General features: G+C 43.0%; 2 protein-coding genes across 3 annotated transcripts in view; one reads left to right on the plus strand and one right to left on the minus strand.

Annotated features, from left to right (window-relative positions):
- LOC135398819 (focal adhesion kinase 1-like) overlaps positions 1 to 4,656 on the minus strand; it is a 52,669-nt gene extending 48,013 nt beyond the window's left edge. Inside the window, exon 1 of one of the 2 annotated variants that reach the window (XM_064630319.1) lies at positions 4,494 to 4,656. In XM_064630319.1, the coding sequence (XP_064486389.1) occupies positions 4,494 to 4,579 (86 nt within the window). In that variant the 5' untranslated portion in view covers positions 4,580 to 4,656. The remainder of the gene's footprint in view (positions 1 to 4,493) is intronic. The other variant, XM_064630320.1, reaches the window with a different exon arrangement.
- A 202-nt stretch (positions 4,657 to 4,858) lies between these two features.
- Positions 4,859 to 14,625, plus strand: LOC135398824 (prolactin regulatory element-binding protein-like). Its single transcript, XM_064630327.1, has 9 exons — positions 4,859 to 5,018; positions 6,920 to 7,148; positions 7,484 to 7,797; positions 8,237 to 8,320; positions 8,852 to 8,976; positions 11,386 to 11,559; positions 12,525 to 12,597; positions 13,799 to 13,958; positions 14,256 to 14,625. The coding sequence occupies exons 1-9, from the start codon at positions 4,884 to 4,886 to the stop codon at positions 14,339 to 14,341; spliced, it is 1,380 nt and encodes a 459-aa protein (XP_064486397.1). The 5' UTR covers positions 4,859 to 4,883; the 3' UTR covers positions 14,342 to 14,625.
- Positions 14,626 to 14,941: the final 316 nt, after the last annotated feature.

Below are 14,941 nucleotides of genomic sequence, written 5' to 3' on the forward strand. Positions count from 1 at the left end.
ATTTTCACACATGACGAAAAAAAAAAAAAAAAAAACATACACGGTAGTCGGTTGATAACGCTTCCTGTCGGAAATCCAGTCGGAGAGTTTGCGGGGAAACGGCAATTAAACGCAGTTTTTGTCGAGCGTTTCAACGGTATACCACGGTCCATTATACGGCAAAATGGTACGGTATAACGGTATACCCGGTATACCACGGTCCACGGTATCAAAGGACCGTGGGTATACTCTAGACGTATATTGGCTACCCCTGTGCAAGACATGTTACATGCATGAGGTTTCCAAACACAAAACTGGGAAGTGACCTGGGTTCGAATTCCGACAGCAACAGGTGTTCCCCTTGGGTTATCCTCACTCACTGTTTGGTAAATGTCGGCACAGTTCCGTACGAAGTCGGCCCAGCACTCCCTGTACCCAACATGCCGCCACGTCACTATAGACAGATCACTCGGCAATAAAAACGCTACCGACCGCATAGTGCAGCGGAAATGGGTTGAAAAGTATACGTTGAAGGATGCATTACATAGTTAAAATCCGTATAAAAAATCGCCGCTTGCGTATACATGCACGTATGGTACGCGTGTTCGGCTATAGCTTTGTAGCGGCGTAAACTTACGACTCTTAATTATTTTGCTAATTCTTTTTCTCTCAATATAGAACTACGAAAAGGCCTAAAGCCTAAAATATTTGTACGCATATACGTATATCACAGTGTACCATGTTTTCCATTCTTTTTTTGCATAAAATGTGTCAACTATCTGCAAGGAAAGGCGTACTATACACGAGGGCTAATCAACTCTTTTCTGTCTCTAGGGATCTAAAATGGAATATACATATTAGATTTCCAGTTGGTAAAGCCAATCGTATACCGTCCGGTTGTTAACCAGAAACTCTAAGGATGCTCCCGCAAAAGTAAGCAGTGTTGTACCCGCTACCCGAAAAAGGTACCGCAATACCGATACGCGCTACCTGAGCAAAAAGTAACGAAATCCCGATATCGTTACACGTACCTAAAAGTAGCGGAATACCGCTACCGTTACCCGTAAAAAGTAACGCGATACTTCATGCGCTACTTTTTAGGAAAGAAACAAATAGTATCGTTGATGACGTACTTCAAACGTCTTAAAATAATAAAATAAAACAATATCTCAAAATAATAAATCGACGTCCAATGGAGGTTACACGTAGGTTGCCTGAAGGCTAAAATTTTGAAAACCGTTTTTTTACAGATTTACTAAAGCCTACTCGGTATCCTGCATATCTTTTTCTCTTCCTCTAAAGCAAATAAAGCACAAAGCAAGTCTACCGATAAAAGGCTCAACAGCTTTGTCACAAAAAGAACTCGGATTGCACGGAACGAGAAGTTAGTAAACATACCATGGTGTGCTATTTCAAATTGGACGTTGACTTCCTTGACGCACAGATAAAGTTTTCCCACGGAGGCGCATAGTAGACATCTGAACACCACGCTACTGTTTTGTACTGTAGCAGGCCATGGTCCCTCCATTGCAGCGGACAAGAAATGGCAACTGTCAAGCACCTGAGCGTACGTGGTGCAATGTCATGTGGAATGTCATGACTCATAGCTAGCGATGACGGCTCCAGAATGGAGTGACGTCAGTTTGCAGCCAATGCACCAAATCTTCAAGAAGGTTCATCCCAAATAGGGAACACGTGGAGGACACATCCTCTTTGTAAGATAACGGCCTCTGTGCCCTCCTTTCGGCTGCTTTGCCCGGTCTTTCCAGAATGAGTTGTGATATCGGGCAGCTTGATCGAAGGCAGGCAGAGTGGAGGTTTGATGATAGGTCGAAGTCGAGTTGTCGGGAACCCCAGCTCGGAAAGTAGCGGTAGCGCTCAAAGACTGCGCTACAGCAAATTTGTAGCGGAAGTACTTCTTTCGTTACCTGTTTAAAAAAGTAGCGCGATCTCTACTCCGCTACCGAAAAAAGTAACGGATACGGTAGCGCCGTTACTAGTAGCGGCGCTACGTACAACACTGAGTAAAAGAAACGCTACATTTTCCATTTGTGCGTCCTGTGCTTGAATATGGGGGCAATGCCTCCATGGTTTTAACCAACGAAGTCGAGAAAATTCAAAATGAATCTGGTAGACTTGTCTGTGGTCGGGTCGGTAGGTGTATGGAGAAAGTGTCACGGAGATGAAGGTCGTGCTGGGATGGGACGCAAGCTCCGACTTTTGTATTCTTGTATGGTGTCTATCATACTCAGACTGCCCTAGATCCCTTCCAACATGTATACCACCCCCTGACTATGTGTATCTTCAAGATTGGATCATCCTAAAGTTTGTGAGTATGCTTGCCGAAGAAATGTTTTCAAATGCTCTTTTTTTTTTCCTTGACTGTATTACAATGGAACAGTCTGTCCAGTAATGTTGCCTGTCTCCGAAGCGCCCTCTAACTTGTTTTATTATAAGTTGCATTGTTAGTATAGAGCCTATAGTGCATGTGCTGTTGGTTTCTTCCTGTCGTATGTTTGTAATATTGCCCCCTCTATTGACTAGTAACCCTCCCTACTGTAATGCTTTTGGCGCTATAGGTAGTCTAGTAAATAAAAAATAAAAATAGAAACTCAGTTGGTTACTGTTCATTCTGCCGGAAGAGCGAACTATATAAACTGTTCGGTGTTGCTTATTATGTCCCCCGCTCTCTGTGAAGAATGAAGGTTAATCGCTCTCCACGTATACCATTATCATGTTCATAAGACTTAATAACGCGTCCTCTGTGAAACTAGGCCGCAATTCCTTCGGACGCGTAGGCAGTTCATAGCCTCCGATGGACACTTCCGTTCCGAAACGGACGGAACAATCTTATCGCCGTCTCCGAGACAGTGCTAGGATAGTTTTGTACTATCTCGAAGCTGCAAAAATGACAAGATACAGCGGAAGGTTGTAAAACCCTTCAACTGTTTCCACAGCTTTCGTGGTACGTTGAAAGCAGACGACAGGCAGAACCAGAGCTGTCTGTTCGGGTGCCTCCTTTGAGATATATTCGCCGTTTGGACAGAACTGCAGAAGAGATGGCGAATCTTGAAGATAAGTGTGTGTAAAATGAGAGGAATACGTGCGTTTATTGTGATTTCCGCGTGAAGAAAGTATAATTTTTGACTATCACAAAGGGCGCGAGAGGTGTTCACGTAGATGATAAATGCGCCTTCTATAGCTACTTCGAGCTAACTTTTTCTGCTAACAAAAGTCTGGAAAATACAGAACACGCACTCTCTCGTATCACTGAGGTTACATCCCATTTCGTCATTACGGTGGCTAGTGACCCATCACAAACAAAAAAAAAAAAAAAAGGAAAAAAAAAAAACTCGCAAATAGATGCTTTAGAACCGGAGATGAACTTCACACCGGGTGAACAAAAAGAGAAACAAACTCCTTGCTTTCCAAAACGAGCAGACGATGCGCAACAGTGCGGACGAATTGCAGCACATGACGTTCACGAAAGAAGAATAACAAATAGAACACGTGAAAACGAAAGAAAAACAAATCGAAAACGAAGGTCGGCAAGACTGTCAAAACTACACACACACACAATTGTGATGAAAAAAGAAGAAAAAAAAAAACGTTTCGCTTTCACCCTTCCCGTCCGACATGTTTTCTATTTCTCAGACTGGCAAGTAAACGTAGACGGTCAACATGGTCAGCACAGTCTGTTATGCAATACACGTCAGTACACAGCAACACAGGCTAAAACAAGAGAACACAGACAGACTCGCGTTTCCTGTAACGCTGTAACGTTATCGCCGTGACGTCACGGGTTTAACAACACAATCACTAGTCATGCTGATGCTCGCCGACTGCGACACTGCGACTTCAACAACATTGTCGTTGTTGAAGCGGATGTAATGATACCCTTTTGACAGCGTGTGTTCCGTATCTTATCTCAGCATCACTGTGACAGTGACAACAAACCCGTCAATGTACACACATACTTCTATACAACAGGAAAACTGCGCAAAGTTTTCGGACGCAATGCAATGCATTCGAATAGTTTTTTCCCTCGAAAACTGGTACGTGATGTAGATTCCCAGGAAGCACGCACCAGCTGTCGTACCTCTCCAACGTGACTCTATCATGTCACGGCGTTTTCTCACGGTCATTGCTGATGGAAAGCTGACTTGATATCGCGTACGAGACGACAGACATCAGATATTGCACTACTCAAACAATGAGCTGAATTCCTCTATCGTGCTCCCGTTTGTTCACAAAGGCCGGTGGAGGTTCCACCCACTCAAAACACATCCCACGACGTAACTCTGTGAGCAATATCGTTCGTTTCGTTGCTACGTATTATAGATAAACTCCGAGCAAATTATTTAAACAGACAGCGATTGCAACGAGAATGTTCCTTGCAAACATGACATAAAATCCTGTGTGTCGGTGGATGTCACGAAGTCTAAACATGGTGAAAACTGAAAAGGACTCTGGGGGGGATGCCCCCTTTGCGAGAAGGATCATGTATTACTCACTTGGAGCATTGTTTCTTCTTTTCGAGAGTAGAAAACCTACTCCCTGCATCCGATCCTGATGAAATACTGTGTCCGCGAGAGTGCATTCAGTAAAAAAACTGTTTACCTCTATTGGGGTACCGAAAATGTCCACTTACACACGGCGATCCCATGTAACAATGCGGACAGCAGCTTGCGCCATCTCGTGATCTAAAATAGCAGCTCTGCGGCTTATAAACGGGTTGTTTTCTTCGAACCGCTACAATCAAGATGCATACTGCATCGTTGGTATTGAAACCTCAAATACATATATAATCTTTCAAAATTTATATATGTAGTTAATATTATTTTTTGTTGATAGCAGAAGCCTCTCTCACCAGGTGCATTAATGACGACACCTAAACACAAAACATGGCGCCGTCCAGGTCGGGCGAACTATTGGCAAGAGTAAACTTTCCTTTATATTCGTTAAATGTGCTCACAGAAAGACACATCATTGTGGCTGGCGGCGGCGGAAGCTCAAAAACAGGAATACAAAACAAAATTGTAAGTAACGTGTTTTGTATCGTTTCATGTTGCATATCGTCATCTGTACATACGTGTCATGTCTGATAAAGAGCACAGATGTTGCGATGTCGTCTGTCAGGCTGTGCGCTCGCGAACGGTTGTTTTTGTTACCGCATGTTGTTATTATTTATTTCTGCTCGATATACTATGGATTTGTGTCATGAAGGTGTCTTAGGTACAATGTGTAACGTTGTTTCAAGGCGCTGTTGTGAAGCATCGTCTGAGAGATACGGGGATGGTATTAGTGATGCAACAGTAATGGTGCTCCGAAATTACTCTGGCAGGTCATATAATTATTGTGGGTTGATTTCCTTCAGATTCCTTTGATTCCTGCGTTGTAATAGGTGAACGAGTCTGTTTATCGTTTAACCCTGCACGGAGCGACTGGCTCGTACTTTCTCAGTTAAGAGATACTTAAAAAGGACTACCTAAATCAGGGAAACGCCGCAGGGTCGTATTTGTTTGCGTTGCTTAGTAACGGGCGAAACAAGCACTGCCGTAGACACAGGGGGGTGCGGGCAGGGCCGGTGCTAGGGGTGTGCGGGGCCTGAGGCAAAGGCACATCGCTGGGCCTGTTTCACACGATTAAGTGCATACTTGATATTAGAAAAAGTAATCCCTGGTTGAGGACTTCGTGCGCGGGGCCTAAGGCGGTCGCCTTACTCGCCCCCCCCCCCCTATCCCCAGCCCTGGTTACGGGGGTTCCCCCACCCCTGAATTCGTACCTTTGGTAGTGTATTTGGGAAAGGGAAACGTGGGAGAAATATTCCTCCCCAACTCCCTCCCGAAACATTTTTCTGGTTGTAACCCAAGGGAAAGAAATAATTGTGCATTCAATTGGGGTTCCGAATCCAGTACGATATTCCATGTATTCCATATGCGAATCGAATAAACCCTTGAGACCAAATATATCCATATAGTTCCGAACCTGCACTCGTTAAGCCTGGAAACGCTACAAGACAAGGTACACAACAACCTGAGCGCTGCTTCATGGAAAGATCCGTATTTGCGTGCATATACGATGCGTCCATCTGCAATACGTTGCAGTGGTCTTTTTGGCAAGCCTTGCTTGAACTACAGCGAGGTTGTGTCACATTAAAGCATTAAAGCATCCATTTCGCTTGTTATTTGTTAGCGCTTTGCTTTTGCTGAGCCTGTCCATGTACCCAGTTTTATTGTGTAGTAGATTAGATTAGATTAGAGTTAGAAAATAAAACTTCGGATATGGTGGCTCCTACAAAACACTTAAAAAACAGTAACTTAGTACTTTATAGTAACTTAGTACTTTAAAAGTACTTACTTAGTACTAAAAAAACAGTAACTTAGTACTTTATAGTAGTTTTACTTTAGTTACACACTATTTACTTCGGTTTGAAGATATCTATTTGGACAGCCTTAAAAAATCTTAGTAGATATCCCCCTGGGGGCTTGTGCAATGTCTGTGTTTAGGCTTGTGCTACAGCTGTCGTTGTTTCCAACCTTCGCAGACAATCCATCAGGATGTCAATGCTGTCTGAATTGTTTTACAGCCTCTGAATATGTAGGCAAATTCAGTTATAACATTTTAGTGCACGTTTTCTGTCACTGTTAGTGAAGCAAACAGAAGAAAATTAGTTGCTTCGCACACCGGTAGCAACACGAAGGTAAAAGCTATGTAAGTAGAGAAAAGGTTCGCAATACCTCGTTTGGGAAATTGCTCTTCCACCGCTAATTTAACCACTACTCTACTACTGGAAAAAAAAGTAACGGTGCCACAAGTAGTGTCACTGTGTGCAACACTGGCATTGGCACAACCCGTGTCATTTTTAAGTTTCCGTATCTATTGTCCTTGCCATTCCGAAAATATTCAACTAATGTATTCCGACCGCTGTCGTCTGCAGGAAGTGTATGAACTCGTGCCAAGTGGTCATTCGTGCCGCGCAGAGCCAGTTACCAGGCATCTCACCGGCAACAGGGCCATCATGAACTCCACTGTGTTCTTTCACAAGGGGAAGAAGCACTTTGCATTAGCAGCAGGCACGGACGAGCACTGTCAGATCTACCAAATGAAATATTGCCTTCGGGACGAAATCGCTGAAGACGACAACGTTCATCACGAAGAAAATGGGAGTACGTGTCTTGACTGAACTTGTGTCACGCTGCTAAAGTTTTCGATTTATGTGGGGGCTACGCAGCGATGGGAAGTATTTAACTACACTTAGTTACGCTACTGCATAGTGGCTAAAACGTAGTTAGAAACTATATCTGGAATCTAATTATAAGTAGTAGTTTAACTACATTAACCGATCCCTTTCTGTACCAGGCAACGCACGATAAATAACAATATAACACCACTTAGAAAGTGACACCACTGCTTTACCTGCAATGTGTTGATTGGTCTTCAGCAAGTGCATTTTAAAGTTCATTGCACATAAGTAATTCCATCTGCATGGCACACGTTCCAGTTGAGAAGAACGGACCCACTGGCATCCGTCGAAGACGAAAGACTACATCTACGTCATCCGACAGGGGCGACGGGGAAGTCATGAATGGCATCACGCCAAAAGAGGGCGCTGAGAGCCAGAGGAGGAGCTCGTACCCAAAGACTACAGACTCAAACGCGAATAGCGTGCGCATCGGGTTTTCCATTCAGCCCGTGACGAGCTTCCAGACGGACTTTAGTCCGAAGGACGAGCCGTTCCAGAAAGTGGTCCGGTTTGCTCCAAGCATTGAAGTTCTCTTCACGGGCGGTGCAGACGGATATCTTCGTGCCTGGAAGGTGAAATTATTAGTAACTGATAGTCTCAGAGACTTAGGGCCGTATTCTTAAACGACCCTCGACTTACCCTCCACTCGAACTGCTTCTCAAGAGCGGCATTGCACTTGAAAAATCGCCCTCGAGTCGAAACGCCCTCGAGCGGAGCAAATCCCTCGCGCTTTCGTCGAGTACTACAGGGTAGCGCCTGTGTTTTCTCGAAACCCAATGGTTCCTCAAGTGGAGGAGTGCTCCTTACCTCCACTTAGTGAAATCGAACTCGGATGTCGAGACGAGGATCGTTTAAGAATACGGTCATTTGCCTTCTTAGCAATTAACTAAACATAGCGGAAACGGAAATTAAGCGGTAGGTTTGAGTGAGCCTTAACGGTATAGATGATACCAAACTTTCTCTACTTGTAACATTTCCCAGAGAAGTTTACTTCTGTTTTTTCTTGTACAGTACCCAGACTTCACAATGCAGTATGAAGTGAAGGCTCATGAAGATGAATTGGATGATCTCTGTATCAATCCACTTGAGAATAAGGTATAGTGCATGTCGTTATCACATCTTATAGTGTTTCCCGTCATCATAGAGAAAAGCGTTCGGAAAGATGAGGCAGAAAAATGAGTAGATCAATGTATATTAGGAATATGCAGAATGAGAATGCCACTAATAATAATATTGCCCACAAGTTGTGTCGTAAAAAGTAGTAATAAATCGTCAGTCACCCGAGGAAGCTGTCGTTATTCAAGATTATAATGGATATAAGTTCACGGACTGATAAGAATGTCCACACCTGCTAGGACCCACAACTGGGTCTGCAGCATGAATGAATAAATAATACAAATAAATAAAGTACTAATAATACATAGTACATTCATAATACAGTCTGCCTTCGCTGGATTGCCAGATTTTCCACTTTTCAATGTATATAGTAGCTAAGTTGCTTTAATGTGGTAACTGTAACAAGGTTATACGTTTTCACAAGCTAGCTCTAAGTGTAACTTAGTCGCTGTTTAAAGCGACACCGACTAAGAGAGTGTGCATGTTGGTTGTTGTTTTCGCATTGCACAGGTTGTGACGGTGTCACGTGATGGGCATGGCTACGTGTGGGACACCAGTGACGGTAGCCTGGTGTCGGAGCTCACCTGCAACTTTCCGAGCAAGAGTGCGGAGAAATACGTATTCAGGGCATGCAGGTTTGTATTATATTCTGTTTTCGTGGCCACGTGTTGAGTGGAACACACACACATTGACGCAAAACATTGCGCTGAGTGGAAAAGACTGATAGAAAAATGTCCTTAAACATGGATCTGCTACGCTTTCTGTGTAGCCTTCACATTCCTTCTTGGAAAGCATGTCCAACATTTACGTTACGTTTCGTTTACGTTGCTTATGGCTAACCAACTTCTGTAGCCAGGCAGTCGATCAGCAAATCATTTGTTCACATTGTAAAATACGGTGTAGAAAAACAAAGAGCAAGAAACTGCTAGAAAACAACTTAACAAGGCCTAAGTTCCCAGAATGACTGAGGCATTTGAGAAATGCACTGCACTAACGTAGTACATTTAGTGCACAATACAGTTGTGCGTTCTAAAAAAGTTACTAAAGTGAGTGAGAAAAGGAAAAAGTACAAGACTCACTCTAAAAAACTTTACAAAAATGGAAGTGCAACAAGTACATGCACACACACACACACACACACACACAAAAAGAAAAAATTAAAGGAGAATGAAGAAAGAAGCGTAGTGTTCATCACAAGTAACAAGTCATTGCTTTCATTATTTTTGTCTGAGATTGAAACAGTCTGATCAGTTGCAGTTCCTTGTTTCTCCAGCCTTGATCAAAAGAGGGATTATGTTACTGTGTTATGTACTGTGTGCTTCCACCACACCGAATCCAAATCTTAGCGAGTCTTGTCGGCTACTCAGTCGGACGAGGAATTGTGTTGGTAGCTCAACACACTTACATGAAATATTGTTGGATGTATCTATTTTAGACATGTTTTTCTAGTACTTAATGTTGGCCTTCTTGTTTGAAGCGACTTTTATGATAACGAGTCTTTATTTTTTGAGTGACCAGAAAGTGAATCAAAACAGGAAATGCAATTTTTTGTAGTTTCTGAGCTCTGCGGGGAAAGTTTCTAAAGCCCTCATCCAAAATCTAGACTCCTTAAGCCCCAGAATTCGACACATTGGACACATATTTAATTCAAGATGGACATTTCCTTTCCATGCTATGTACTGTAGAAACTGGACTATAGGTAGAGCCTGAAGTTTTTGGGAAATATTTTTTTCTAAATTCGGGGGGGGTAAAAATCGGGTAAATAAACGTGTGCACTAAATTCATGCGAATTCGGGTGAAAAAACTTCCAGTATGCTAAATTCGGGGTGAAATCGGGCTCGGTTACTCAACTTAGTGTAGTGGTTTGGTGCAAATGGTGATGTAACTAAATTTTTCTGCCAAACAAGTATATTAATGCGTTCCTACAGACATCCCAGTGAGGGCAATTTGCCAGGTAAAAATCGGGGTTTCACCCTAAAGAGGCAACCTTCAATTCGGGGTGCAAATTCGGGGGAGAATCGGGTAAAACCCGAAAACTTCAGGCTCTAACTATGGGCTGAGTTTTTTTTAAATTATTTTAAAGCAAATCTAAAATACAGCCCTCGTCTTACAAGCCAGTCAGAGGAAGATCGCGGCTGCCCTCTGGACACACATGTGCGTCACACGTTCAGGAATAGTGAGCGGAGTAGTCCGTGCCGCTCTCGCTTTTCTCGTGGTCATTTACGACATTCTCGACGACGGCCCTTCTCGGTTTGTGTTACCCGAAGAGCAGCCTTGCGAGGACAGTTCACCACGCGCTTCGAGGCTTGAAGTCACCGCTTCTGCTGAGGAGCACGGCAACATGTGTACGCAGCGTCAGTTCGGCGTGTCAGGAAAGTGTGCACGGTACTGGAGGCAGCAAAAGACTGCAGTGAGTTGAATGGTGGCAGTTGAAGAAAAGGCATCAGCAGCGGGATTCGAATCCATACCCTCTGATTGCCGGTCAGAGATGCTACTGGTCAGATATTGAAGTATATGCAACTGGGCGTTGAGGCTTGTTTTGTGTTTGTCCTTCTATGTTTTAATTGCCTCATCGAACACAATGTGACTGCAATGAGCATGTACGTGCAATGCCAAAAGGAAGGTGTGTCATTGCCATGCGTCATTGCACCTACAGATAGAGGACGTCTAATTCATGCGCAGCACCAACGATCACTCCCCGTGACTTGCAAGACGATTACGAGTCGGAACCAGATTCGGTGGCGTTCACTTCGGATATTGAAGTGGGCCTTGACCAAAATGTGGTTGTTTATGGCGCATCTTTTTCTTCTCTAACACACCCGTTTAATAAAAAAGGTTTTGCATGTCCCCTTTGGTCAGTAGCCTCATGCACCATGGCAGTAAGTACTTTCGGCCACTTTTTGTCTCCAGCAAATGGGGTCGACTTACACACGCAGGATGGACCCATAATCCGGTTCTTACCGCATTTTAAACGTGTATGGGGAATCTCATCGACGCTGAAACGTGTCGCTGCCCCGTTAGAGCCCGCTCCTTTTTCCGTCCAGGTTTGGCGTAGTGGAAGGCAAGAGGGAAAACCACCGACTCTTCACAATCTCAAACCCGGCCGTCCGTAAGCAGCACCCTCCGCACACGTACCTGGTCAAGTGGGACACGCGGAAATTTCTCCCCGAGAAGCTCCAGAGCACCGGCACGGATATGCTCTCTTCCCTGGCCATCAGGTAAGCTGAGCGGAATGGCGTACCCTTCGGGTCGCACTGTTCACCAGTGATGGCCAGTAGTTAACTACATGTAGTTAAACTACTAGTTAAACTACCTGATTGTAGTTAAAAAGTAGTTATCAACTACTTGCAGAAATGTAGTGGCAACTACTAGTTAAACTACTATTTTGAGTAGTTCCGATTAACTCCGATTCGTAGTTAACTCCGATTTGAGTAGTTCCGATTAACTCCGATTCGTAGTTAACTCCGATTTGAGTAGTTCCGATTAACTCCGATTCGTAGTTAACTCCGATTTGAGTAGTTCCGATTAACTCCGATTCGTAGTTAACTCCGATTTGAGTAGTTCCGATTAACTCCGATTCGTAGTTAACTCCGATTTGAGTAGTTCCGATTAACTCCGATTCGTAGTTAACTCCGATTTGAGTAGTTCCGATTAGTAACTACTTCCGATTTTGCCGCAAGCTGTACGGCACGATTGTGCTTCCGACTTTTACCTCGAGCTACTTGTTTGACGAGAACGGAGGTGCAGAGCAATTGTGTCGTGCATGTGTACTAAATCTTCACTTTTAATGCTTGTCTAGTGAAGCTTCATTTGCTGCGAAATAATTCTGCAACTTAGTTTATCGTGTAGGCACAGAAAGAATCCCGCCGCAAGCTTTGTATTCGACGATCGTAGCAATGGCTCGAGCCGAAGTTTATCATTGCTCGTGATTCATAATTAGGTGTCCAAGAACACTACAAGGGATTGGTGTTGATGGACAGCGTTAAGTAGTTAAAATACATTGCAGTAGTTAAAGAAATAGTTTTAACTACTCCCCTGAAAAGTCATTGAACTACTAGTTAAACTACTCCATTGCGAAGTAGTTAGTAGTTATAGTTAAACTACTGTAGAAGTAGTTAGTGGCCATCACTGCTGTTCACATATTGTACTTTGTGAACGTTTCTGTAACGTCTGTGTTTCGCAGTGAGGACGGGCGCTTTGTGGGAGTCGGCAAGATATCCGGCACAGTCGAGGTGTACATTGCTTTCAGTCTCCAGGTAACCGGCACATTTATCTTTTTTTGTACATATAATTTACGTTTATTACTTACGTAACTGTATAACATTCTTGCGTAGCTGTCTGAAAAGTGTAGCATACAAAAACTGTCTTGCAGGTTATTCAGGTGATCTGTTTCGTGATCTTCAGTTCCCTTCTTTTGCTAACCTTTTTAAATACTGCACTGTTCTTAAGCACTTTTGGCTCTCACGTTTCAAATTCTCAGCGGAGGTTACCCGCCCTACACGAAATCAACCTTTTATATTTACTGTACCTTTTTCCTTTACGAAATACGGATTTTGCCGAAGAATGTGTTACGTTCCGCGTCTCTTTAACCAACTCACTCCCGTATTTTTGCTAATCAATTCAAGGTTCAGGCTGAAAAAACAATTACGTAAGCAGTATTATTACCAGTAGTGGATGAACAGAATTGTTTTCTTTACTGGCTGTTTAAACTTCCCTTGAATTATTCTGTGAATGTCTGTGAATGAATTATTCTGTGAATGTCGCTAGACTGCCTCAGGCCCAGTGTCACAAGTCTTTCGGCTTAGACGGGCCTGTAGTAGTTTGCAACTGTATTTAGAGTGGAAAAATAAATTATTATTATTATTATTATTATTATTATTATTATTATTATTATTATTATTATTATTATTATTATTATTATTATTTTTTTTTTTTTTTTCTAGATTGAGGAACAGTCCCGTGTGTGCATCGTTTTTGTTCTGTAATTTTGCGATTTGTTTAGGAGAATTGTTAAGTACATAACATTGGTCGCTTTCATTGAAAGCGACCGTTAGGTTCCTGTAGAGCCCTTCCCAAAATATTATTCTGGCTACTCTGCTGACCGGCATGGTATAAAGCGTGCATAAGATAAGAAAGACAAGTGTAAGGTAAGGCAGGACAGTGTTGGATTGACATGATAAGCCGAAGATAAGAAAGACAATAGGATGTCATATATACGCTACTGAGTATAACAAATTTAGGTTTAGGAGTAGCAATTAAAGTGTAGAATTTTCTGCACATCAGTTTTCGCCCCACAAGAAATGACGAGTATAAAAAATGGCACCAGGAAGCGCCACATTGCTTGTTCCTGATACAGTACATCCCAGGACAGTTAGCACAGCACCATTGGTGTCAGATAATACATCTTACTATCACATGTAAAGTATCACCTAATCTAATGTAGCACCTCCCTTTCAGCGCCTGTACAGAGCAGAGTGTGCCCATAACATCTTTGTGACAGGACTGGAGTTTCTCAAGTCCTGTGACGAAACCAGACGCCTGACGGGCAACCATGATGCATCGCTTATCAGTATCTCTGTCGATAACCACATCGTTGCACATCACATTCCATTTCCAGGTAAGCATATCATCAGTACTCCCTTGCGAGAATTGTATAATTGGCTGACATGCCCCCCCACCACCACCACTAAAAAAAAGTGTGTCATCGGGCATTTGCTTGCATAAAATAATGTAGTGACATGAACATTAATTGGTCCTTCATTAAGCCAATGTATCAATTATATGGGTAACTATGGTATGTATGGGCTGTTTATTGCGCTCACAAGACTCTCATTGGGTGGGTCTTAATGTCACCTAGTAACAATGAATGAATTAATGCCATTATAATGACAACTGGTTCGTCTTGTCTTTGCAGCTACCATGGGACTTATGGGGCTTGTCCTGATGTTTATAGGGGTGCTTTTCCTAGTCTACATCCTCATGGATTTTCTTGGCTTATGAACAGTATTTATTGCGACAGACCGCAGAAACCCGCAAGTGTGAAACACAGATCTCTCTCTAGATAGAGCTAGATCTATTCCTTCCTACAGCACCGAGGCAGAGTTTCCAGATATAACAACGCAACCTTGTCAAAATTCTGATAGGAGTTGTGGCACGTGGCACATGCGAGATAGTTGTTGATTTTGAACATAATGTAAATTATTGACCCATTGGTTATTGAGACTGTTGCTTTGTGTGTAATAAATTGTTTCAATTGGCTCTGTACTCTTGTACAGCTCTTTGCAGTTAGGTCTTGTTTATGTTCTATTCTATGAGTTTGGCTCAGATTGGGTCTGCATGGATGTTGAATAAAATTCGAGCCTGTCCACCATTTTGTGCTGCACCAGGTAATGGTTAAAAAAGTGCACATATGAGAGCTTTGTGAGGTGAAATATTTGTTTTGCTGCCGCAGGTTTCATTCTCGTATCACATGCTGAACTTCTAAAGCCTTGCGGCTTTCCGTAGTTGTTTACCAAGTGGAACCAAAATTACGTAACTGCTGGAGCGTGTTGGAGCATCCAAACTCAGCACATCGAGCAGGCACTGCTTCATGGTAACAAA

The sequence above is a fragment of the Ornithodoros turicata genome, chromosome 6, assembly GCF_037126465.1.
Source record: "Ornithodoros turicata isolate Travis chromosome 6, ASM3712646v1, whole genome shotgun sequence".
Taxonomy (NCBI): domain Eukaryota; kingdom Metazoa; phylum Arthropoda; class Arachnida; order Ixodida; family Argasidae; genus Ornithodoros; species Ornithodoros turicata.

Coding starts and splice junctions, on each gene's coding strand:
- LOC135398824 (XM_064630327.1), top strand. CDS start 4,884: ATGGCGCCGTCCAGGTCGGGCGAACTATTGGCAAGAGTAAACTTTCCT. Junction 8,977..11,385: donor TACGTATTCAGGGCATGCAG/GTTTGTATTATA, acceptor TTTTCCGTCCAG/GTTTGGCGTAGTGGAAGGCA. Junction 12,598..13,798: donor ACATTGCTTTCAGTCTCCAG/GTAACCGGCACA, acceptor CCTCCCTTTCAG/CGCCTGTACAGAGCAGAGTG.